The 24,294-nt window shown below is 50.1% G+C and overlaps 1 protein-coding gene across 4 annotated transcripts in view; it reads right to left on the bottom strand.

The window, feature by feature from the left end:
• The window catches only part of iqsec1b (IQ motif and Sec7 domain ArfGEF 1b), a 133,587-nt gene that overhangs the window by 2,965 nt on the left and 106,328 nt on the right, over positions 1–24,294 (bottom strand). For 2 of the 4 annotated variants that reach the window (XM_068711863.1, XM_068711864.1), the window contains 11 exons: positions 8,243–8,522; positions 5,933–7,194; positions 5,188–5,349; positions 3,779–3,901; positions 2,748–2,914; positions 1,980–2,119; positions 1,446–1,475; positions 1,210–1,335; positions 1,016–1,115; positions 661–822; positions 330–506 (listed from right to left, as the gene is read on the bottom strand). In XM_068711863.1, the coding sequence (XP_068567964.1) occupies positions 330–506; positions 661–822; positions 1,016–1,115; positions 1,210–1,335; positions 1,446–1,475; positions 1,980–2,119; positions 2,748–2,914; positions 3,779–3,901; positions 5,188–5,349; positions 5,933–7,194; positions 8,243–8,522 (2,729 nt within the window). Of the gene's footprint in view, positions 1–329; positions 507–660; positions 823–1,015; positions 1,116–1,209; positions 1,336–1,445; positions 1,476–1,979; positions 2,120–2,747; positions 2,915–3,778; positions 3,902–5,187; positions 5,350–5,932; positions 7,195–8,242; positions 8,523–18,071; positions 18,100–23,232; positions 23,383–24,294 lie in introns of those variants that run through there. The other 2 variants (XM_068711865.1, XM_068711866.1) reach the window with 2 other exon arrangements.

Below are 24,294 nucleotides of genomic sequence, written 5' to 3'. Positions count from 1 at the left end.
ACGCCCCGAATCAACCGCACAACATTAACTCCTCTTACCGCTCAGACGCTCAAATTGACCACAGTGACCTACATAGTGCTGCCCCCCCCCCCCCCCCCCCCCCATCCCCAGCCGGCGGTGAAGGATTATCGGTCGATGGCCTGAAAGTAGCAGAACGCCCGTCTCCGTCTCTGTGCTTCCCTGGCTTCACGGAACAGAATCTGTCCAAAAATCGACTATCGACCGCAGGGAGTGGGCGGTGTCGACGGTGTCGCGTCGACGGTGCCGTGCCGGCGGTGCGGCTTGCTGCGCTCTACTGCTGTGAGATGAGCATGTCGCCGGGTGTTTACCTGCGTCCGAGAGGTCCCGCAGGGAGCTGCTGAGGGCGCTTCTCTTCAAACCCTCGCTGACGGCGTAGCTGTCGTCGAGGCTCGCCCGGCTCAGGTTGCCGTTGCCCGTATCCTTCTTCATCCCGGAGCACTGGGACATGCTGGGCCTCACCACGCCCTTCTGCTTCTCTAGCTCAGCTGGAAACACACACACACACACACACACACACACACACACACACACACACACACACACACACACACACACACACACATATATACGACGTTAACAGCGACCCAGACTCCTCTCTGTTGTAGTCTCAGATCCAGGGCTGATGGGTGTCGTGCTCACATTCTATCCGGTACTTCTCCATCTCTTGGACTTCAGCGATGGATTCTCGCAAATCGTCGGTGAACTTTTTGCGGTCCTGAGGATTGGGTGCGTTGAAGTTGATGAGGACTTTGATGTCAGCTCCGGGAATGGCCGAGGTCAGACGGACTCCATTGGGATAATCTACAGAGGGAATCAAGGCTTTAACCTGCGGACCACGAGGCGTCTACAGAAGTCAAACTCTGCAACCATCAAAGCTGCAGTTGGTTTTTATATCATAGCTTATCCTCATGAGACAGATCATCTGTAACATTAAAACATAATGTTCTTCTACCTCCTTTTAGGACATTTGAAAGACTTCACCGCGTCCACTTACACTGGTTCTCAAAGAGCAGCACCTGCATGCCGTAAAGTGAGAAGGACTGCCGAAAGCTGTACGTCACAGAGTTCTTCTTCTTTTGGAATATTTTAGTAACCTAAGGAAAAACAACAACTGTGGTTTAGACTCTTCCAGTGGACGAGTGAACGAGTGAATGAGTTCTCAGCGGGCCTCACTAACGTCTGCCTTACCACCAGCAGGTCGTTAAACAGGAAGATCTCCCGTTGGTGAAGGCCCAACTTCTGGGGTTTGTTGGGGTCGGGCACTTCAAAGAGTCTGCAGTAGCAGACCAGTCTCCGGTGGGGTAAAGACAGCACCTGTGCACACGGTCAGAACTCATATATGTTCCACAATGTCTGCAGAAAGGCTTTTTAATTCATTCATTTTACAAATATTTCCACTCAAACAGTAAGATCCAGATACTCACACAGCCCAGACCGTGGTGCAACGAGCCGATCTGTGGATGGAGAACCACTCGAGTCATTTCACAGGGATCAGTGAACACATACGGGAGACTTTCTAATGTGAGATACATCAAACAATCAACAAGGAAAATGGGCCAAATTTAGAAGCGGGAAAACTAGTTTTATGGATCGCGGACTTCTGCTGATTTGCGAGTTGGTTTGATGAAAAGCCCGTGAACGGAGGCAGAGGAAGGGCCGCGGTTCTCGAGTAAGAACACCTTCACCATTATGTGGCCGTTTATCTCCTTTATTATTACGGAGCTTGTCAGAAGGCACTTTTCCTCGGCTCGCTCTGAGGGCAACAGACGTATTACAGTCATTCAGCGTGAAGGGCCCCGGGGCCCCGAAGAATCGATGAGTCACACAGCGAGGAGAGCCGGTTCAGGTAACGAACGCTCTTTCATTTCTGTTAGAGAACGCCGCTCTCTGTGACAGCCCAGAGGGCACTGTGGGTAATTTAGATTCAGCTCCTGAATGGAGGGGAAGCTCAAACTCACCGGCTTCTTTCCGACGATGAGTTTTTCCACTTTCTGGACCTGGGACACGTGGTCTTCGTTGGTCTTGAGCTCCCGCTTGCGAATCCGCTCATAAATCCCCACCAGCATCTCTCGGGGGATGTCTTCCCCGTCGTCCACTCCTGTCAGAGGAGGAGAGCAGGAGAGGGAGAGAGAGAGAGAGAGAGAGAGAGAGAGAGAGAGACGGAGAGAGACAGAGACAGAGAGAGAGAGAGAGAGAGACACAGAGAGAGCGAGAGATAGAGAGAGAGATAGAGAGAGGGAGACAGAGAGACAGAGAGAGAGAGAGGGAGACAGAGAGACAGAGAGAGAGAGAGAGAGACAGAGAGAGAGAGAGAGAGAGAAGGATTAATGATTAATTCAGAGAGTTATGAGAGTTGATGAACCCTTTCGGTTTACCTACACACTGCTGCGCTGCTCACAGTGAGGACAGAGATGTCCTTCTAGCTCTCTGAGGACAAACATTCGTCCACTCAACACTGTACTTTAATTACTGACTACTCCAGTAGGCAGAGAAATGAGTCAGCCATGCCGTAAAGCTCCCGCTAATACCCTCAAAATCTGTCGAGGGCAACTAAAAAGAGATTTGCCTAACCAGCAAAGCTCTCTTGGACACAACTTCCCAAAAAAAAACCATAACCCTTATTGACACGGCCAATAATCAAAGCAAAATGCATGAACAAAACTTAATTTGTTCATCCAGCGTCTAAAGATAATTACGCTTTTGTGACAGTAAGCCGGACAAAGTACCTCGGAGGTTCTTGACGAAGTCCTCCAGCTTCATCTTCCTCTCCGGCTTGACGTTGGGGCTGTACATGTCCGTGTTGAGGAGGATGATGGCGAAGGCCAGGATGAAGATGGTGTCGGGGTTCCTGAACTGCCGCACCACGCCGGGGTTGCAGATGCAGTAGCGTTGGCTGCGGAGAGGATGTTGGACACGGAAACTTTGAAATCGTTTGTTTTTAATGAAGCGGTTATTCGGTCAAAATTGTATTTGTAACATTTCTATTTTTTCTGCTGTGTTCGGGGTGAGCGCCACACAATCGGTTATCGTTATCTCCGCAATGTAACGGTGACTGTGGTGTTTACTGAGGCCCGGAGTGTCCCTCAGCTCAGCGCTGACGGAAGCCGATTCTCTGCGGGCGTGAGAGCGCCTTTCTACCAGAGGGTTGGAGAAATGAAACGAATCCCAAACAACATCCATCAGCGGCCCTGAGGGAGGTCTTCCTCAAATGTTTGAACTAATTTCCTCTAAATGAGTTTCTGCAACCATCTGGAAAAACAAAGTCTGGATTCAGAAGGACTCTGCACCGACGCCGTTAGAACTATTTCAATCCAATCATTAAAGCTTGCTCACTTGTCTGGATGGCTGCGGTCAAATGCATAAATGCACACGCATATTTCTGATGACGTCGGCTGTAGAAAGGTCTACACCTTCATGATGGAGGGATGTTCTATTACACAAACGTATTTGACGTGTTCTTGCCCATGTTGTCCACTTACATGGTCGACACTACAACTGCTAAGATGATAACGATCCAGATGTTTCGGGGCGATTGTCATTTCGTCCATCGTTATAAACAGCCTATCCATTATTCATACACGCTGTGCTGGTAAATACTAGACATGGCAATGAACCCGGTAATGATCATCCTGATCTAAGACCCTATTTGCAAAAACACCACTGTATTCCTCCTTGCTGTGGATAATGATGTCCGTGATCCATCGTTCACCGGGGTTTGAGTGATGAACCCGTGCGTCGCCTCCCCGGCGTTTCTCACCTGTACGCTTCTATCAGACGCTCGACTTTCTGCGCTTCGCCCTGCACTCTGATGTGTGCCTGGAATTTCCTGAGCGCCTCGTCCAGCTCCATAGCGGAGAAGTCCATTTCGTCCACAACGCAGCTGGTGGGAAACACAGCGGGAAGGTGGGGAAGATCAGATCTTTTCAAACAGTTTACCCACACAGTAGACAGGAAGCAACAGTAGCATTGATTTGGAATCCTGCTTCAGGAAACCAGATGACTGAATGGAGATCAAATATTCACTCTCCTTGACGCTCTGTTTTGGTGTCCATCAACTGGTTCTTTAGCTGCTAGATGCTCCTTTTATTTCATTAGCTATCACTAACAGAGCTGAGGACAGCAGCAGAACCTTTTAAAGTAACAATCCTCATTTGTCCCACTGTTTAGTGCAGGACTTTCACTGTAATGGCGCATTGGTCCACTGTGATATTGAAACTTCTAACTTCAATAAAGTACCTGAGAACTTTCTCCGACGCCGCAGTGAGGAGTGTGACTCGGCTCTCCAGAGCCCCGATACCTCGATACCGTTCACGTCAGAATTTATAGACATGTTCTCAAGGAGCCCTTTAGGTATGCTTGTCAAACTGACACGGACGGACCTTTGCTGGCCTTATCCTCCTCTGAATCTCAATCAGCTCTGATAGCGCTGCCGGAGTGTGTTCCAGATAGGTCTGCCCAGTGGAAGGTATAAAGTAGAGGCACTATCTTTATGACTCCCCTTCCCCGTTAAAAGGACCGCATGGCATCTTTGTCACTTGCTCTTTTAGGACCCTAAATGGTTTCTAGTTAAGATTTATTTCTGTCTCCGCGGTCAACTAATGGCCCATTGGGTTTGTGTGGCGGCCATCTTGAATTGACGCTTTAACCAGACGACATACAAAGTAGTAAAAGTGACATTGTTGTGAGCCTAAAATGTGTTATTTACTTCAGTGGCGTTTCCATTTGATTCCTGGCGTCAAATGAACTCCATGGGTCATTAGTTGACCTTTGCAACATGACATCATTAGAGTCCTAAAAATACAGAATCCAAAAAAGAACGAATGCCATGTGGGTTCACAGGAACCTAGTTCTTCTGCTAGCCCAACATGAATGTGTTCCGTGTGTTTATCTGAGCATCACAGCAGTTTCCTGAATGGATTCCATTTCTGTTTATTTCCTGGATGGATCATGAGTCATCATGTGGTGCTCAGAAACGCCAAAGAGTGCTGCTTGCAAATTGGCGACCATATTTACAACTGAATGATGATTCATGTTCCAGGGAGGAAGATGAAACTAAATTCTGAGCACTAACAACGTTTACAAAGACAAATCAAAAGCTTGTTTTTTGAGAATTTCAGTGTTGAGAAAAAGACTTCTGCGTCAAAGAGTACAAAGACGTTAACTCACTCGAGGACATCTCGGTTGAACTGTTTCTGTCGGTTACCCAGGAACTCGCCAATCATCTGCCTACTCAAGCCTTTCCTCTGGAGCAGGAAGTGGGCCACGCCCACCGGAGTGTCCGGAACAAAGTTTCGCTCGATCAGATACTGGATGCCTTTTTCTGGTTTCCTGGAGACATAGCAGAGGGTATGAGAGATAGAGATAGAGAGAGAAATAGGACACAACCCAACATCTGTGATTATCCTGCTGCACTTCTGCCCGTGGCCAAATGTGTGTCAGATCAGGGACAGGCTTTAGAGAGGCAGGGAGGGAGGGAGGGAGGGAGGTGGAACGGCATGAAGGCTGAGAGCGGGGAGGAGGGAGCTACTTCTCTCTGCGGTGTTCATCACAAATGATTAAAAGGAACTTAACGGCTGGCTCTGGAAAAGAAACCAAATCCACAATCATCTATGATTAAATGGAATCACAGAGGCTAAGATGAATCGCTCTGCATGAGGCAGGGCAGAGTGAGTCCCCGGCTTGTCTGCACCTTAAGCAGAACAGACAGATAGTCGCGTTTCAATCAACATCAGGAGTTTCGTGTTGGGTTCTCAAACATAAGGAGGAGACTGGATCTAATGTACAGAACCTCCTCTGTGCCTCATTAAGTATGTAATGTACAAGGTACAAGAAATGTCTCAGACTGCGTCGGAATCTGTGTGAGTACTCTGTTAGCGGATCACGTGTGGTGGAATGTATGGAATGTACGTACTTGTTGAAGAGGTTGAGGCCAATTCGGTAGTGCCTCTTGCGGATGATGTCATTGCTGAACGCAGGCGAGTCCCAGCTGTTGCGAGTCTCTTTGTGGTACGTCTGCTTGCTGAGCGTCTGCTCCCTCAGGCTGTCCCTGGACGAGGACTCGGAGCTGCAGTTGATGGTGTCGTTGGAGTTGGACGTGCTGTTGATGCTGTCGTTGTCGCCGTCGGAAAAATCGGACTCCGACTTGCTCTGCCGGTTGCCGGTGCCGTTGATGGCCAGGTGGGCCTCCAGTTGCCGTGGCCGATGGCGGGCGGCATCCTCGTCTCTGGAAGGCCCCCGGGGTGGCAGGCTGTGGCCGATTTGTTTGGGGCTGCTCTGCTGGTTGCCGAGGCTCCGGTCGTAGGCGTTCTGTCTCTTCAAGGAGCTGCGGTCGGAGCGATCGCTCAGCTCCACCGAGCTGTCGCTCGGCGGCTCAATGGTCAGTAAGGGCAGGTGGTCCACCCGCAGGCGCTGCTCTTGGCACTCCAGAGACGGTGTGCTACGGCAGCTGGTGTCCGTGTCTCCTTTATCATCCTTGTGAGCCAGTGACCAGTAGTCCTGGGAAGAGTTGAGGGAACGCTGACGCAAGTCGGATTCTGTGCTGGAGGGCCGGTCCACAGATTGAGACAGGGGCAGCGGCGGCGACAGTTCTTCTTCGTCGATGTAAAGGGTGACATCGCTGTAAGACGCCGTCATCTCGTCCAGTTTGCGGTGTTCCGAAGTGCCGTGGGAGGGCTTCACCTGGCAGCTGACCTCCCTGTCCATGTCCTGGTGGCCTCTCCCTGGGTCCGACTGGCTGTCGTCGCCATGCAGACTGCGACAGTTCAGCGCGTCATCTATGGACTCGGCTAGAGATTTGACCTGCCTGGAGAAGGCATCTTCTAGTTCTGTGATAGCGTCCGTGAAGTCGCTCTGCGTGGTCGGGGTCTTGGCCTGCATGCCCATCTCCCCGCCGTGCTCCGACTGCACCAGCGCGCCGATTTTGGTGCCGTCATCTGTCAGCGAGACCTGCTTTCCCTCGAAGTAGGAGCTGTGGACTTTTTCAGGCCCTTCAAAGGAAAACTGCATTCTCATATTGGATAGGACGATCCGTCTGGACATACGGTTCTCAGACATAGAACTTCTTAGACGCTCAAAGTTCTTGTTCATCTGGTACTGGCGGAAGGCTGTCTGGATGGTGCGGGCTGCATGCCGGGTTATGAAACGCCCACCATATTTGCGCTCTAGCATCTCCACCTGCATGTGGAGAAGGACAGTTGGTGTCATAAAGAGAATTCTTGTGCTTGGAAACAGTAGTTTGACAAAATAATGGAAAGTCAAGTTCCACTTAGAGTCTCTGGACCTGTTAACCACGTCTGACAGTCTTCATCAGCACATTGAGATGACTCACTTACTTCATCTTAGTACTGAACTATGGTCATGTGATGCTAGCGATGACGACTGAGCCAGACTCAGAATAAAAGGTGGTTAATGGACCTTGATTTAGGGTTAATTTAAAAATGTCTGGACGTTTTATTAGACTCAAATAGACGGATAATGTTGAATTGTAATGGGAACCCAGTTTGAGGGATAAACCGGTAATGGCCCAAATAATGATGAGGAATTGCTCTCAGAAAGAAAATATGATTATAGTCGGGGACTGTTGGACATTAAAAAGAAACCACTAAGTACTAAAATATGAATGAATTAATAGTGTGTGCTGCTCTAAATATCGTTCATTAAAAGAAGGATGAAAATGAATCAGTCGGGTGTGCAGTATAATGAAATGATCACATTATTAATACGCTGCCTTTTACACACTGACCCAGTTTTCCACCTGTGGACTCGTGGAGCAGAATGACACTAATCATGTTTCCTTGCACCATGTTTAGGGCCAAGGGGGGCCGGTGGACTCACACGTCCCTCAAGGGACGTGGACCAGGACAGAGGGTCTCACTCCAACAGGAGAGAAACTCCACTAACAAGATGTCATGTGTGAACCGACGTCCTGTCGCTATATGACGTTTATTTGACCACCATGGGGAGCTCCAGCCTGACAGCAGCTTGTAGTAACAGGTAATATAATGATAATAATAATAATAATAATAATAATAAGTTGTGGAGTTTGCTTCCGCTTCCGGCCAGTTAAGAGGAATCAGAGTCAGCAGTCAATGACGGCGTTAAATGGTCCATTAAGTAGGTTCTTCAAAACCAAGAGAGGTCCTTAAGCATACATGATTACAGTTTAAGAGTACACTTGAGCACACAAAATGATCATGCTGATTATCCCCCTCCCCCCTCTCACCTGCTTGTCCTGCAGGTCCGACGAGAGCTCGTAGCTCTCCGACAGCGAGCGGGAGCGTTTGATGGCCTCCTCCTCTGCCTGCTTGCGGAGGATGGACTGGGAGTGCTGGAGCTTGGGTCGGCGGGGCCGCAGGTGGCCGGGCAGCAGGATGTGTCCGTAGAGCTGGCTGTCCAGGTGGTCGGGGCCCAGCCCGCCGCTGTGGGTCACTGGGATGCAACCGTAGCCGCCGCCGGGGTCCACAGAGGCGCCCACCTCGCTGCCTGCAGCATCACCTTCCACACTGCAACGCAAGGAGCACACCGGGGTCAGTTCGCTGGGTCACCGTCCCGAGGGCACGGATGGGGAGACGGGAACTTTGACACCTCTGGGAGGGTCACAGCTATGTGCCGTCTTAACACATTCCCCCTCACAATGCAGACCTCGAGTCATCCTCATCAACAGAGAGACCCTACCACTGCGTCTCGATTAGCAACGCTGAAATCACAACGACAGTATCAAGCAGCTCCATCTTTACAATCTCAATCAAAAACAGCACAACGCCAGGAGCGATTAAAGCGTGTGAGGCAGCGCCTTTAATATGAAGATCAACGAGGATCTTTGTCTGCAGCAAAAGAGCAGCGGCACAAACGCCAACCCGGGACGATGGTGGAGCAGCGAGCGGCCGCGCCCCACCGGACTGCAGCGGCTAAATGTCAACCGCAGATCTATTCGCCTCCCTCCACGCCTCTGAGACGCCTCGGCGTGATTGGCTGAGAGGGATAACATGTTCCGGTGCTCGGACACGGCTCAATAACTCCCACTTTGGGGAATCAAAGGCCACTGGAAGAAAGGAGCTAAACATCTACCTGACGTGACGCTTTATGAATGTGCGAGATAACAAGCCGCCGGCTCTCCAGAGACAGAAAGCGTTGATTCTGAGAAGCCTTTTTCTTTGTGCAGAAGCAGAACCGTATGCCGACATATAGAAAGACTTACGTGTGTATTATACACAGACGTCATATCCTCCTAGAGATATGTGATCGTGAATCATGAGATCTACCGCTCAGACTACTTCTACAGATAACGTTTAAACACCTGAGGGTCAAGCATTACCGTTAGTCGGCCAAGTCGCTCAAAGGACTTTTTCTCGTGACGTATTATTGGGACAAAGAAGACTTAAAAAGAATGGTTGAAATCAATGCCGACGCGTCATGACCTTTAGTCCTCAGTAGGGGTCAAGTTTGAAAAGAGAAGGTTGCATCCTACACTTCCATGAGTGCAACTTGTGGGCGTCTCTTTGTCAAATGCCCACGCCTGTCCAACAACCACGCTTGCAGATTGTGTCGCGGGCTTCCTGCTATCACCCCGATGACGTCATCGGGTTCTCTCAGACTTCAGTGGGACTCCCTGAGACTAGTGAAATGACCCTCATGTGTAGAGAGAGTAAGCAGAGTTATTGCATAAAAGAGCACACCGGCACAGAGTCTACCGGCATGAGGAGAGAGCTGCGTTCAATCAAGCGTAGCGCTGGCAGGTGGTTAGTGCGGTGAGTGTGAGGAAGGCTTCCTGCACTTCCTCCATCCATCGGTCGCACACAGCAGTGACTTACAGTGACTTACAGTGACTTACAGTGACCATAAATCCAGTGTGGGCCCGTCGTACCCTCTGACCTTGTGTCAACGGCGCAGTCAATTAGTCCGAGAGAAGAAGAATGTCTCCCGTTCATAAGACGAGGTCAGGACTGAGGTGACGCTATAATGTAGTTGTAGGCCCACATGTTAGAAAAATGGCCGCTCATTTCCTAACTTCACCCTGCTGGTTACAATCCATGTTTTTGTTTTTGTTTTTACCTTGAAGCCAGTGTCTTTAGCAAAAATACATTTCATTTTCTTTGTCACCGGCTGACGGATGAAGCGCAGCGGCTCAGAACAAGGACGTCCCTCCGGAGGCATCGATCACGGCACAACCTTGCCAAAGACCTCGGTCTCCGCGGCGGCGTGTGTCACGGCCAGATAATAAAGGCTGAAATAAAACCTTTAATAGGAAAGAGATTTGACGTCCAGAGGAGGCTGAAAGCACCGGAGAGGCCGACACCGGGCATGCAAGGTGGAGCGAGAGGTAATAAATGACGCCTGTCATTGGCTTGTGCAAACAGATTAACAATAGATAATACTCATGTGAAAGCTGCCACGTTGTACAGTTTCTTGGTGAATGAGGAGGACCTCGTTGGCACATAATCTACACCAGAGGTTGCCGCTCATTCCTCATGTTATCGGTGGTTTTCACCACCACTCTAGTGCCTCAGACAGGCCAAACCAAGGCCATGAGAAACAACCACAGGCTGTGTAGAAGAAGTGGACGTAGTCATCGTGACGTCACCCGTTGGTTTGAGGACCGCCGTAATGAAGGCTCAAGTTCGCCGATTTGGCCGTCGCCATCTTGGCATTTTTTTGCAACCATTGAACAGAAGTGACCATACCTGGACTGAGGAGGAGTGATGTAGAGACGCCGTATATGTCTCTGGTAGCGACCTGTCAATCAGCGTGTAGCCCCGCCCCTAAATCATCCCCTGCTTTATGGTCTGTTTGACTCTAAATGGAGCATAATGTACTAAATGAACATCATGCTGTATTGAAGAAGACTGTAAACTAGAGATTGAGACCGTAAACTCATGTTTACAATGTTTACTGAGGGAATAAATCAAGAGAGAAGTAGAGTCATTTTAGACTAGACTTCTATACAACCAGAGGAGTCGCCCCCTGGTGGACACTAGAGAGAATGCACGTTTTAAGACACTTAACGGGAGGTTGTGCCTGGAAACAACTGTTCTGTAGGACTTGTTACCTTACAGCGTAGTCACAGAGCTGAGGCTCTGTCGAGGGATAATATCTCTCTGTAGAGAAAACGTCGTCCGTCTCTGAGCCAAACACTCGATGCTCATTATAAAAACCACTCTCTGCATCTTCAACCTCCTCCTCTTCTATTCCAAAAGGAAGAAAATGAAATCAGACAGAACCGGTCCTTTAATTAGACTGAAAGGCGGGCTTTATTATTAATACGTCCGCTCCAGCAGAGGCCGTCTAATTGGAAAAGTCCGTTCGTTCTGATGGAAGGGAGGCTCAGCGTACTCAAAGCAGTGCAGGAGTAGGCGGACGCCTCTAGGCACTCAGACTGAGCGGTTTGTCAAGCAGGGGTTTTGTTGAGCTACTGAACAAGATGTTCTGCTCTTAGTTACACAATAAAGAACCACGCAATGTGTTTAAAATAACTCAAGAGAACATGACAACACAAGCGTTCATCCAGCCTCATTAAAATCAAATCCGGGACGGAGGGATCCTCGTTGAGAACGAACTGGGAATGAACCTCGCATTGACATATTGCTGCAATGAGATGTCATCATAATATTAAGAGACAACATGCTTCTTCCTCTTTTATCACCGACTCGACGCAGCACCACGCCTACTGCAGAATCCTCTATTTAGGATTCCCTCGTGAAGACGTGGATGATCCAAACCACTCACCAGGATTCACCTCAATCAAACCTTTACAGAGATCCATCCTCCGTCAGCGGCCATCTTTTAGTCTCTAGTACAGATCGAAGCTCTGCATCTCAAAGTCCACTTGTTTACAATGTAGAGTCACTGTGGAATTACAAGACAGCGACGTGGTTTAACGGTATTTATTATAAAAAGAAAAAGAAGGTACGGTTATTCTGACCTATTCAGGGTTTTGGGTCAACCTCCAAAAACCTCGGACCATGTACTCGCCATAATGTCACTCAACAGCGTCTTCAGTGAGACTGGTTGATGTCCAACGGTTCGTATGAGATCTTATGAAGAAGTGACTTTTTGACCGTTTTCCTACCAAAGTCCAGCAACACACAGTTACATCCATACAGCCTTTTCAAAATAAACTTCCATCTACACAGGAAACAACAAAACTAGATCTAATCGAATGAATCAACGTCGACTACGAGTGTCCCTTTAAATGTCAAGGATGACGTCGACATGAAAAGGTGTGCACCTTACCTCCTGACCTGAGCTAGACTGCAGCAATTCGAGAAACCCACAAAAGGGCCGCGGCACACCATGACGGTGCACAAATTGCTGGCTGATAGAATTTTAATGAGGTGTTTTTAGCGGAGGGTGACGCGGTGGATCCGGCAGGAGGGGGCAGGTGACGCGAGGACAGCTCCGGTGTCAACACCCCCCCCCCGGAGATGCCCTCTCGGTGCCGCCGAGTGGAGCCTCTTCTCGCTGTGTCACTCGGCGGTGATGAATTAATTACTCCGACCTGCCACTCACACGAACAACCTGCCTCTTCTGGTTGTCGTTGTTTTCGCTGTGGACTCACACTGACTGAACTGTTTTGTTCACGTTTGAGTAACTCTTCAGAATCCGTTTAAGACGATTAAAGTCGAGCTGGAGGGCACCGGAGGAGGAGCGGCAGAGCAGGATTCGGCTGCATTCGCTTGTTCGGACGGAAAACGAACTGCCGGCTCGTCAATGGAGCCCAATCCTTCACTGTGTCACAAATTCATTTCATCAGCAGTTCTGGTCCGGCACGAAACCCACTGCATTAAAGGCAACTCATCTGATGAGGAGCAACAGCAATTAATACATTCTTTCTCTATTGATCTCAGTCTGGCAGCGGCCCCCGAATAAAGGAAAGACCGTCAGTGAAACACACAACCTGCATCACAAGACAGAGCAAGTAACGACGTCTGCACACACTCAACCACCAGCAGACGCACACACAGGTCTCACCAGCTGTCTGAGTCCAGCTCCAGCAAGGACCTGTCCGAGGCACACTGCAGACACCACATGTTGCCTTCTTCAGTCCCTATATGCTCCGGGCCCATCGCCACCCTTCCCTCCGCGACTCCATCCCCGAGCTGAAATGCGGCTCCTCGCCCTCGGACGCTTCTTTAGCTCCGGCCTCCCAGCCTTCGGAGACTTGTGAGGAGGGGCGTTTTGCAGGAGGAGGGGCGGGAGTTCCTCCAGAGGAAACTGGGTCGTGTGGCAGCGGGAGCCCTGGTGCCCCACAGATGAGGAGGGTCTTAATTTAAACAGGAAAGGGCAGCGAGCAAGAAGCAAAAAAAACAAACAGAAGATTGAGCAAGCCCCGGTGGTGATAGCATCAGATGGGCTTTATTTAAAGCAAGAGAGTGTGTGCGGTGAGGAAAGGCTCTGGGGAAACCACCCGGATGTACCAGACATGAGCTTGACCTCGGTACAACTGTCCTCAGACCTCAGCCTGCAGCTTCACAGAGAAGACACATGCCCTGTCCGATAATCACTACTTGACAACCGCCGATCAAAGGCCTAAAGAGAGCGCTCAAAATGACGCCGTCACCACCACGGCCTCCTAATAGTCAACGCAGAACAAGCAGCAGCTGCTCAGCCGAGCTAAAGTTTAGAGGGAACGTTTGACTCCCGTCTCCTATTGCCCTGCCTCGGCCCCCATCCAGTTCCATATCATGACATCATTACCCAAACAACGGGCGTGTATCAAGTGGGCCAAGGATGTTATCGAAACCAGAGCAACCATGCAGCGTTATCTTATCAAAGACAGCACAGCTAATAGGTTTGGTTCGAGCAGAGATCCGAAGGTCTGATTCATCACTGTACCGTCCGGGGAAACCAAACGACTCCATGCAACAAGGAAAATAATCCTAATTACAGTACGAGATAAGTGAGAGAGAGAAGGGAGCTGGAGCAGAATGCCTCTCTTATGGGCCGTTACAGAGCCTGAATGTTTCCCATATGTTGACGGTTCACATGAAGTGCAGCAGAGAGAGGTGCTGAGAATGTAGAGCTCGGTGTAGTTAACTATGAAAGGAGTTAAGATGGTCTCTCACAGGACAAATAAGGACAGAAATTCCCTCCATTGTGGAAGTGCAACTCTGGGCGATGTCGACCATAGAGCTGCCGTGAGGTCGCCAATGGACCCAACCCCGCTTACTAGCCCCTCCCTCCCGTCGCCCCTTGTGTCCCATCATGGCGGGACGCAACCTTTAATCCATGCCGTAGTGATGAAAGAGTTCATCAAGCACACACTACACACCTGTGGGTTTTAGAAGGTTGGTTAGGGCTGGGTTGGTTGTTTGTTATAGTCTGAAAAACAAGATACTATTTGACCCAATTCTCTCTACAATCCATTTCAGCTAATTGTGAGCCGGAGGTAAATGCACTCAAACCACAGGCGCGCTAGTTAAACAACTTACTGCGGTCATTAATGCTGCTTTCCACTCCCCTCCACCACGTCTTCACATGAGCGCAGGGAACGCAAATAACACGTCAGCACGTCTATAGTGACCTCCTCCTGCATGAGTCATGTCCTGTTTACAGACACGGGGGAATAAGTGCATTTAAAACAAGGATGTGGGCCTCGTCTTCACGCTCTACCCACACCTTAAACTGGTGGAGGAGGCCCAGACACCGACTCTGCACCGCGGGCTGGCCGTGTCTCTGGCCGTGTCTCTGGCCGTGTCTCTGACCGTGTCTCTGGCCGTGTCTCTGGCCGTGTCTCTGACCGTGTCTCTGCTGTAAAGCTGTTTGGCTCCAGTTCAGCCCCCTGTAATCCCTGAGCTCAGAACCCACCAACGTGAGAGAGAGAGAGAGAGAGAGAGAGAGAGAGAGAGAGAGAGAGAGAGAGAGACAGAGAGAGAGACAGAGAGGGAGGGAGAGAGAGACAGAAAAAGAGACAGAGAGAGATTAACTTAACCAACCACTGGTTCCCATGATACATGCATGTTGCTCCTGACATGGGTAGAATACTCAGCCCACACTATTTACTTAAAGACAAATAGCGGACTCATCCACACACACATGTAGCATAGGTCCAGCAGGCTGCAGGGTTTGGAGCTGGCAGATGATTATGGGATGTTGATACCATATGGCGGTGGGTCTGTTCAGTGTTTAGGTTCTGCCGTAGCCCCGCTGACCACTGTGCAGTTATTCAGCTTATCTCTGCTAATCCTCCAGCTGTAGCGCGTCCTCCATCCTGCTCCCGAGCTGTCCGTCACATGGTGTCCGGTGCAAACGCCGAAAACACCGACGCCATTAAGACACGGCGGAGTGGTGAGAAGGAAACGTTCATTTTAAGACACTTAAGACCTTTTTACTACCCTGAAGAATGCAAATAAATACCAATGTCATGGTCATGATGGCCAAAGCATGAATCACGTTTATATCACTTTATCATTTGATTATATCTGATTGTGTTTCTTGACCCATGTGACCACATTGAAGTTACAGTGTTACTGTTGCTGGTAGGAACGGTTTGACTAAAATAAGACCCAAAAGGTAACAAAGCAGATGCATCCTTTAAGTAATCCTGGCAGATTTAATCTGGGCGAGAGAAGATGACTCGGGCATTAATCCTCGCACGGCGCTCTGCTTCTCCTGTCTGTGTTTGTGCTCCGCCTCAGGGTGGAGCTTCTGTCTCCGGTGCTTGTTGTCGTCAGGTCTGAGCTCCACGACGCTATCTGACGATTCAAGACAGGAAGCACCTTTCTGACGTCCTCCATAGATACCGAGGGTGTGCATCATGCAGCTGGCTCAGGAAGCCCAGCTAGAGTCAGTCCACAACAGAACCCCCTAACAGAACCCCCTAACAGAACCTAACAGGCCGACGCTCACGTCCAGAGGAAAGCTCTTCTCCTCCATCTCAGGACAGATCCCGGCATGTTTTGGTATTCGCTGAAAACAGACGAGAGAACTCGCGGTGAAGTAGAACCCGAGGCGCCGACCTCATTAGCATTCATAAACATTTTGCTATTCCCGGGAAGAGCGGGCCCGTCTGAGCGTGCTCAGACTGTGTCTGAGGACGGCTGGGCAGCGTGTGAGGGAGGAGGAGGAGGAGGAGGAGGAGAGGCGACCAGTGAGGAGCGCGTGTTTCATACTGTACAAACTTAAGCAACAATAATAATACGAAAATGACTATTAGTCAGGTTTCTATTACAATTTCTGCTCCTATTATTGCCTTTATCATCGTTGTATTACACCCACTGATGCTGTTTTTATTATTACTAATGATTTTTCTATTATTGTTATGCTACTCCTGCCGTTACTACTTTGCTTTGGGGGGGGGGTTGCTTTTCCAATGCGAGGGTCCAAGGACAGACTGGGGACGTCGTATGTTCTACTGAGTCGTTTTTATACAAATACAATAAAATAAAATTGAACAAAACTACTTGGTTAGCTTTAGGAACAGGTCTTGGTTTGGGTTCAAATAACATAGTATGAAGATATGTAACAAAACTATGAGTAAATCAGTCTCTGCTGACTTGGTTTCACGTGGGACTTGAACAGTGGGCTCCTGGGTGAAAGTCCTGCGTTTGTTTATTAGCTTCTCCTTCACCACAGAAACAGCAGCTGACGTCACTTTCTTGCTCGACTCCAGAACAAAAGCAGAACAGAACACTGGACTTTCAGCTTTAAACATGGACGACAAGAGGCGACCAGAATTATGGAAGTGTTGAGGTTGTATAAGTCTGAGTAATGCAAACCAGGAACAACTTAAAGTACGGAGCAATAGAGAAGGTCAGTGAGGCGCGGAGGTTTGCTGGACAGCGTTGCACATTTGCAGAAGTTTATGAATGTGATTTGAGGATTTTTTTTCCCCCGTTTCTCACTGAGGGTCCAATGCTGTGCTGGGTCTGGACCAGCTACGCAAACACCCAGAAACCTGACTCGTCACCCGGCACCAGGAGCGTCATACTCTTTAGGCAAAAATGGGATTTGATTCCAGGCGGAGTGGAGAACTCTGACTCTGCCAAGTCTTCAATCCCACTGAATATTCCACACAGTCCCTCTGTTCTCCCTGCAGCTGCACATTCACACGCTCTCAAGGAGAAACTAAAATCCAGTCTGATGAAAACACTGAAGACAAGTCACTGTGGAATGAAACAGTTCACGAAGGTACTGAAGTGGGTCTTATTATGGGATATCTAAGAATTACTGCGCGTCCATGTTGGTGTTGACAGCGATGAACGCTCTGTGAGGACAGGTGGACTGACCAGGTGAACAGGGAGAGATGGAGGGAGGATGAATCTGCTGCAGAAGCCACACTTTATGTCCCTTCAAGGCTTCCATCCATCGCTCGTCACTGGAGCCGAGTGGGCGGTGCCGCCGTCAGAGTGACCGATGGGCAGAACCCCGTGCTGCCGTCACAGGACCCGGCACAGCGGGAAAAAAAAAACGACGCGGTCCGGGATCCGAGCCGCCCCTGCTGCTGTCAAGGGCATTTCATCCCGAGCGAGGGAAAGGAACCGGGGCGAACGGGAGGAGCAGCTGTGCATCATCCGCCGCGAGGCACGGGACCGAAAATACCATCTACCGCAAGGGGGAAGAGCCAAACCACCATCTGGACCGGGCCGAACGGGACAGAAACCATTACGTCAGGGGACGGGATTCAGGACAACGAGGGGAAATGGAACGAAACGTCAAACAACCTGCAGGAAACCGCTTCTCCTGTAAATCACTGAGACGAAGGACGCTCGAGGTATAACAACCCAAACGGACCTGCAGTGAGGTGACCTACCTTCATCGTACAGAAGCTCAAGTTAAGCACAAGGCCTGTCTCTCTCAACCTGCGTCACCCGACTGCAGCTGGAACGCTCCACTTCATCAAACAACAGGCCGTGAGGAGCAGAACTCCTCTCCTCCACACGGACGCAGCGTGGGTCTGGTTCTGGTTAGTGTGGCTGTCGTAAGCACCACCCTGCCTGGCTCTTCCTCTGCCCTGCCCCCCCCCCCCACCTTTTTTATTTTCCCTGTGGTGGAGAACACACACACACACACACACACACACACACACACTGAGGCTATTGAAGGACAGGCAGCACCTCTGTCTGCTCTCGCCGGCTCTGAGCGCTGTTGATGTTGGCGTCTGTAATAAAGGCCGCCTCTTCTCTCTCCTGCACCCCCCCCCCCCCCCCCCTCTCTGCCGAGGAGAGCTGCGAGGCTGAAATGGAGGACAGGTTGTGTGGCGGCGTTGTGCCGGCTGTCTGCCCGTCACAAGGGAGGGGAGTGGCAGCCTGGCGTCACACGCTTGATTGCCCGGGCTGATTATTTTTTGGCACCCTCCGAAAGCTGAAACTCTGCGCCGTGAATTCTCTCCCAGTCGTCACATCGGTTCGTTCATCTGACACCTCGTACGTCTCTCTTTGTATTTCCACAACACATGCCGTCACTTAACCCCCGGGCCGGGAGAACGTGGCACCAAACAGCCTCCCCTCTCTCCCTGTGGATCGACACCCTGGGGTGAACTTAAAGAAACAGAGGAGTAGTTTCAGCGTGGGACACGCCCACCGGGTTAAATACTGAGGGAGCAAACGGAGCTCAGTGTGCAAATACTGAAGCATCGACAACCAACGGAGCGAGTCACAAGTACTTGATGGTTCCTCCGTCTCCAATGACCCGAAAGTACCGAGACAGAAAAGAACTTTTTAAATCACCTCTAACCATAATCCCAAACACAGTGTGAAGCTCCACTAATCACAACTTTTTACATTCAAGCAAGGTTTATTGTTTCTTGCTTTGGACGGGCTGCTAGCCCGCTAACGCTAACCCGCTAACGCTAACCCGCTAACACTAGCCCGCTAACACTAGAAGCCAGAGAGCAGACCAGGAGCTACGAGGAAACCAGGACCATCAAAAAGAAACAAACATCTATTTTTGCACACAAGATTAAAGATGAATCTGTCTGGTCCGCTGTAAGGTTTGGCAAAGCTTCCCTCTAAAATGCTTATTGAGCGTTTTAACATAGCTGTAGCACTGTGACCGTGTCTTGAAGGGACCTCTGGTGGACCACTCCTGACCCTGAAGGTCCGTTTTCCTCCCCTTGAACACTTCCTCCCCAGATGGGTCCTCTGCTAACCTCTTGAACCGGTGCTTCCTCCTACGTGTCTCCAGACGGAGGGGCCCTGCGGCTCTACAGCACCGCCGCGTAGACAACGTGTGTCGGCGTGTTTTGCGCTCGTAGATGCCTCCGTTAAAAACCTCCGTTAAAGAAACCTGAGCAGGAAACAGAGGCGGCGATGGAACACGGAGTTCTAGGCGTGGTGACTGATGCTTTCCTCTCAGAAATGGAAGCTTAATGTTAACTTAATTCTGCTGCCTTTGAGTGACAGTGATGCTCACAGTCGTTACACGGAGGACAGAATAGGCACAGTATGTGCTTCATCTGTTCACAGTGTGACGAGTAACCCTGGAGGAACTCTAATATACGGGTCTAGTAGAAGGATCCGTTTTATTTATGTCCAGGAAGATCACTAAAAAACCTCAGAAAACTTTCCATTCCGGTGAAATATGACTTGGACAGCCGGCAGACGTTATTTCCCCCAAGTTGGAGGAATATGGATGTGATGAAGAGGAAGGATTGGTAATCGTTTTTTAAAGATAGAACAGCACAATAACTCAAAAAGAGAACACTCCATTCAAGTCATTACTTCCCACAAACGACCATTAAGGGGGTCATTTGTGAGGTGAGTTTGGCGACTCAGCGGGAGAATGATCGTAAGACAATTATGTTTTTCTACAGCAGTTGTTACGTCCTGAGGGGATGAATGCGGCGTCTGAATATCTGCCAACTGAACAGCCTGACGGGGCCGATCGTGTAATCGCCAGGTAGATCACTCATCCCCGCCGTGTGTCCCGCCCCTCCCTGAGGTTACCTGTAAACCTAAAAACAACACCACATTGTTTCCTTTCCACGGAAAGAGATAATTGCCGGAATGAAGAGGGAACCAGGCGGCATTCTCTCTAGTGTCCACCAGGGGGCGACTCCTCTGGTTGTATAGAAGTCTAGTCTAAAATGACTCTACTTCTCTCTTGATTTATTCCCTCAGTAAACATTGTAAACATGAGTTTATGGTCTCATGAAAGTTAATTGGGGCATCTTGATCGCCCTACAAACGTCTTCTGTCCGGTTGTAATATGCTCCACCCTCACATGTCAAAAAACAAAGATGGCGGCGGCCCAAAACCAAGATGGCGACGGACAAAAATAAAGATAGTGACGGCTAAAATGCCAAACTTGAGGCGTCAAAACTGTAGAATGCTTCTGATACCAAAACCTACAGATTCTTTATTCATATGCAGAATCCAGTTACAGAGATTAGCCAAACACCGTCACATCTGATATGATATACGGCTGGTCCCATTGAAAGCAAGGGTGACGTTTGACCGCTGAACGACTCCATGTTTCCTTTGGCCGAAGGTGGAGAGACGACGGGACATGAGGGGACAGAAACGACGGGACATGAGGGGACGGAGATGACGAATGACGTAGAATAAAAGAGGCACACTTGAGTCAGGGACGCTGCAATTCATTCAGTGCTTTTTTTTATCCCGTAAACCATCGGGGAACCTCAACTCAAGCACCTGTTTATCGAATGCTTTGGCTTTCACGGCGCCTGCTCTCGCAATTTATGTGCACATCTGAACCGGGGTGAACTCCTAAGGTGAGGTCAAGTGTGCGCTCGTCTACAGGCGTCCCGTTTGGAGGTGAATCCGTGTTGTTGTGCATTGTGTTTGGGATTTCTTTGCATTTTGATGTGAAATTGAGCACAGTGTGAGTTCACTTCTATCTGAGGATAAAATAATCTTCTTCAAGCAGAAATACGTCGGTCGCTCTCTGCAGACCCAAACTATCCCAGAGGACACGAGCATCAACCTTCAATGTTCACTACAAGCACGACTCCTACTAACACGTGATGCTATTCTCTTGTGCAGCGTCTCTGCTGTCGCGCTCAGAGGCAATAGTTCACTCGGAACCTCGGCCCGGTCGTAGCGGCGAAGCAAAAACAACACGACGCTCCATCGATCACGGTGCACGGCTGCTCCAGAGCGACCCGTAAAGTCTGCCGACCGTAACGGTGGCAGTAAATCTAAGCAGCCGGCAGAGTAATCCCCTGCAGCTTTTCCCCGCCACATGTTACCAAGCCGTACGGCAACTTGTTGACGACAATCCCGCTCGCCCAGCAACGGGCATGAACAGACTGTAATCCGCACCTCAGCATTGTGAAGCTGTGCGCTGTACCAGCTGCTTTAATACAAGATGTAAATAGAAAGATGACCGACCTGACCAGGCATTCAATGCCAGCTTTCAGTGCCTAACAAAGATCAATCCCTGGTGTTTCCACTCGGCGTACATCACATGGAGGTTTGACACCCAGCCCTAGTTAGCTCTGTCTGTTCACCAGACGTAGCCCAGTGATCGTCACTACATCGCCCAGCTTCAAGCACCCCCTACTTCGCGAAGATGTCCGAATAATTTGGCGGGACGGGGCGCTAACAACCTCACGCTACGTTCTCATTAACTGCAGCGAAAGCCACAATGAACACAACCTCAAGAGGCTCCTTGTAAAGAAGTGTTTGTAAGCTCTGCAAAACGCAAAGGCTTATGGGTAGACAGGGATAGATGTTTCCCATCTGACTGCAGCCTTTTTGCACACAAAGTTTTAACGCGACACGGAGAAGCCCGAACCGACGCTATCGCTTTCAACCACGTCAGAGAGCCGGATCATCCGCCTCCGCTGAGCCTACAGTGTGAGACAAGAGACATCGTCTCCAGAAGCCCGGTGGTTCCCTGTCCGTCTCAAAGAGAGCCCCGAAAAATCCAGCTCACCAAACACGACGACGACGACACAAAAGAACAAACGTCTCGCGGCGGCGCCGATGAGTCAGCGTTTGAGATTTGGAATCGGTTCAATCTCAGCAAACTGCAAAACAGAACCAGGATCCTGGAGCGGAGCGTCATTGGCGTGATGACTGAATGAAGGGCCGGCTTAGCGAGCCTCCGTCCGTCCAACCGGCCGCCGCTTCGCCTCCGGATGACTCATCAGACGCTTGTCGCGGCTTCCTGGCTCCTCTGATGGGCCCATGATTTATTGAACACACGCTGATGCATCTGGCGTTAAAAACAGCCTAAATGCTTCAGTGGAGGAAAAGGTGTGCTCCCCCCCCCCCCAAACACCAGGAGTTGTGTTTTTCTGAGGACGAGGTCGTGGATTGGAGTAGGAGATGTTTTGGTAAATGTTGGATTAGAAAACACATCTGACAGCTGCGGTGCATGAAATCTAAAACCACAATAAGAAGTTAAAGTCGGTGGACCTGAAACAACAACAGAGCTCGGCCCATTTTAATTCACAACCACAGAGGATTTCATCACTGTGGACTGATCTGATAGCGAGCAGCTTAATGCTGCATAATCTACCCCGGCGTAGAAGAACCCCTGAGGATGTAGAGCAAGAACCGAAAACACACACAGGCCTGGGAGATGGAACTATATCCACAAAGATCACACGAGTCACGCATAATCCTGAGCCACGGGCCACCCCCCCCCAAACCCACTATCGATGAATTAATGTGTGCTTTGCTGAAACCTATGAACCGTACGGTAAGATGAAGACGGATGTTTTTGACCCTCCGTCTCGTCCTCTTCCGTGAGCGGAGTGTTGTCGAGGTCAGAGCAGAGCGGCCTGATGAACTGTTCCTGGGTCCGTTTAACGGATCGTTAGGAATCGGTCACGCGGCCCCGTCCGTGTGGCGCTCAGCGAAAGGAACCGGGACGCAAACAATCAAATAAATGACAGAAAGGACAACAAACAACAGCCTCTCGTCCCTGGAATCGTCCCCTCGGCCCTGGTCTGTGGCTAGCCGTGGGAGTCCTCCATCAAACGGGAGCTGCTGCCATGACATCAGACTACAGGAGAGAGAGCGGGGGGGTGGGGGTGGGTGGGTGGGGGGGGGGACGCCAGTGCAGCTGCTGCAGTTGTCTCTGCCAGACACCTGCCTGGACTGGCGGGCGTAAACAGAGCATGTGCAGCCTGCAGCACTCCCCCACTTCCACCTCACACACACACACACACACACACACACACACACACAGACAGACAGACAGACAGACAGACAGACAGACAGACACACACACAAGCCAAAAGATGTGGGTAGATGACAAGTAAAAAACGGCAGAGATGCGAGGAAGTGAAAGCGGCAGCCCTACCGGCAGAGAGACACGGAGAGCAGCCCGGGACAGAGTCGACGCCGGAGGGACGAAAGCGAGCGACCATCCTCTACACCTCCGGCTCCAGAGAGACAGAGAGACAGAGAGAGAGAGAGAGAGAGAGAGAGAGATGGCTCAGGCCTTCGCCACCCTCTCTCCATCTGCCTCCTGTGCTCTTCGAGGCTCACTCTCCCACCCCCTCTGTCACTCCCTCGGCCCCTCCCCTCTTCCCTCTCTCTTCCCGCTCTCTCTCTCTCTCTCTCTCTCTCCCTGCCCTCCCCTCTCCTCCCCTCCCGGCAGAGTTGTGTGTCCAGCCTGATGCGAGTCCTTGCCTCTGCTGGCAGTGCTGCAAGGTCAGCGTTACGGTCTCTGAAAACACTGAGCAGCTTTTATTTTTATTTTTTTAATTGCTCAGGCCGTTCCCTTCCCGGGTGAAGGTCTGGTAATTAACGAGAGGAGCCGCTTTCCAGTTTGATTGCGGGGGAAAATGTGCAGACTTGTTCGGCGGTGAAGTGGAAAATAAAAAAGATGAGGGTTGACTGTGACAAACAAGCACCAGTCAGAGAAGAATCAATGAGAGAAGCTCTACTTTTGGTTTGGTCTTAAACGTCTTTTAGGGGAACTTTGCAGTTAGTTTCATCCGAAGTCACCATCGGGGTTTTAAACATGTTGAGCGAGACCATCCACCCGACCCTCAGCCTGGATGAGATGTTCTCAATGAGGGCTCAGTCACACGAGTAGATCAAGAACTTTTGGACCTAAATCAGTTGAATCACAGTTATCAGTAGATTTGCTTCATGCTTTTTGCTTACAGTTCAAACTGAATTAACTCTGATTCAGTTTGAGCTGCTGACCGTCCTTACAGGCCTCCACAGTGGAGGACGTTATCATGCTAGCTGTAGGGCTAACAGATGGGCCGGAAATCATTATTAATATCTATATCTATATCTATTTCTGCTCTTTCCTCCAAAGTTGAAGTTGAAACTGTTGAATATCTTAGAGACCATTTATTCTATTGACTCTCGTATCATAAAAACGTTTTAACTCCCACCTGACCCTTGC

Source organism: Cebidichthys violaceus, unplaced genomic scaffold (assembly GCF_023349555.1).
Source record: "Cebidichthys violaceus isolate CVI_PGR_0920_01 unplaced genomic scaffold, fCebVio1.0.p SCAF_17, whole genome shotgun sequence".
Classification (NCBI taxonomy): domain Eukaryota; kingdom Metazoa; phylum Chordata; class Actinopteri; order Perciformes; family Stichaeidae; genus Cebidichthys; species Cebidichthys violaceus.
Note: the sequence above shows the minus strand (reverse complement) of the source record. Positions and strands in the feature narration are given on the sequence as shown.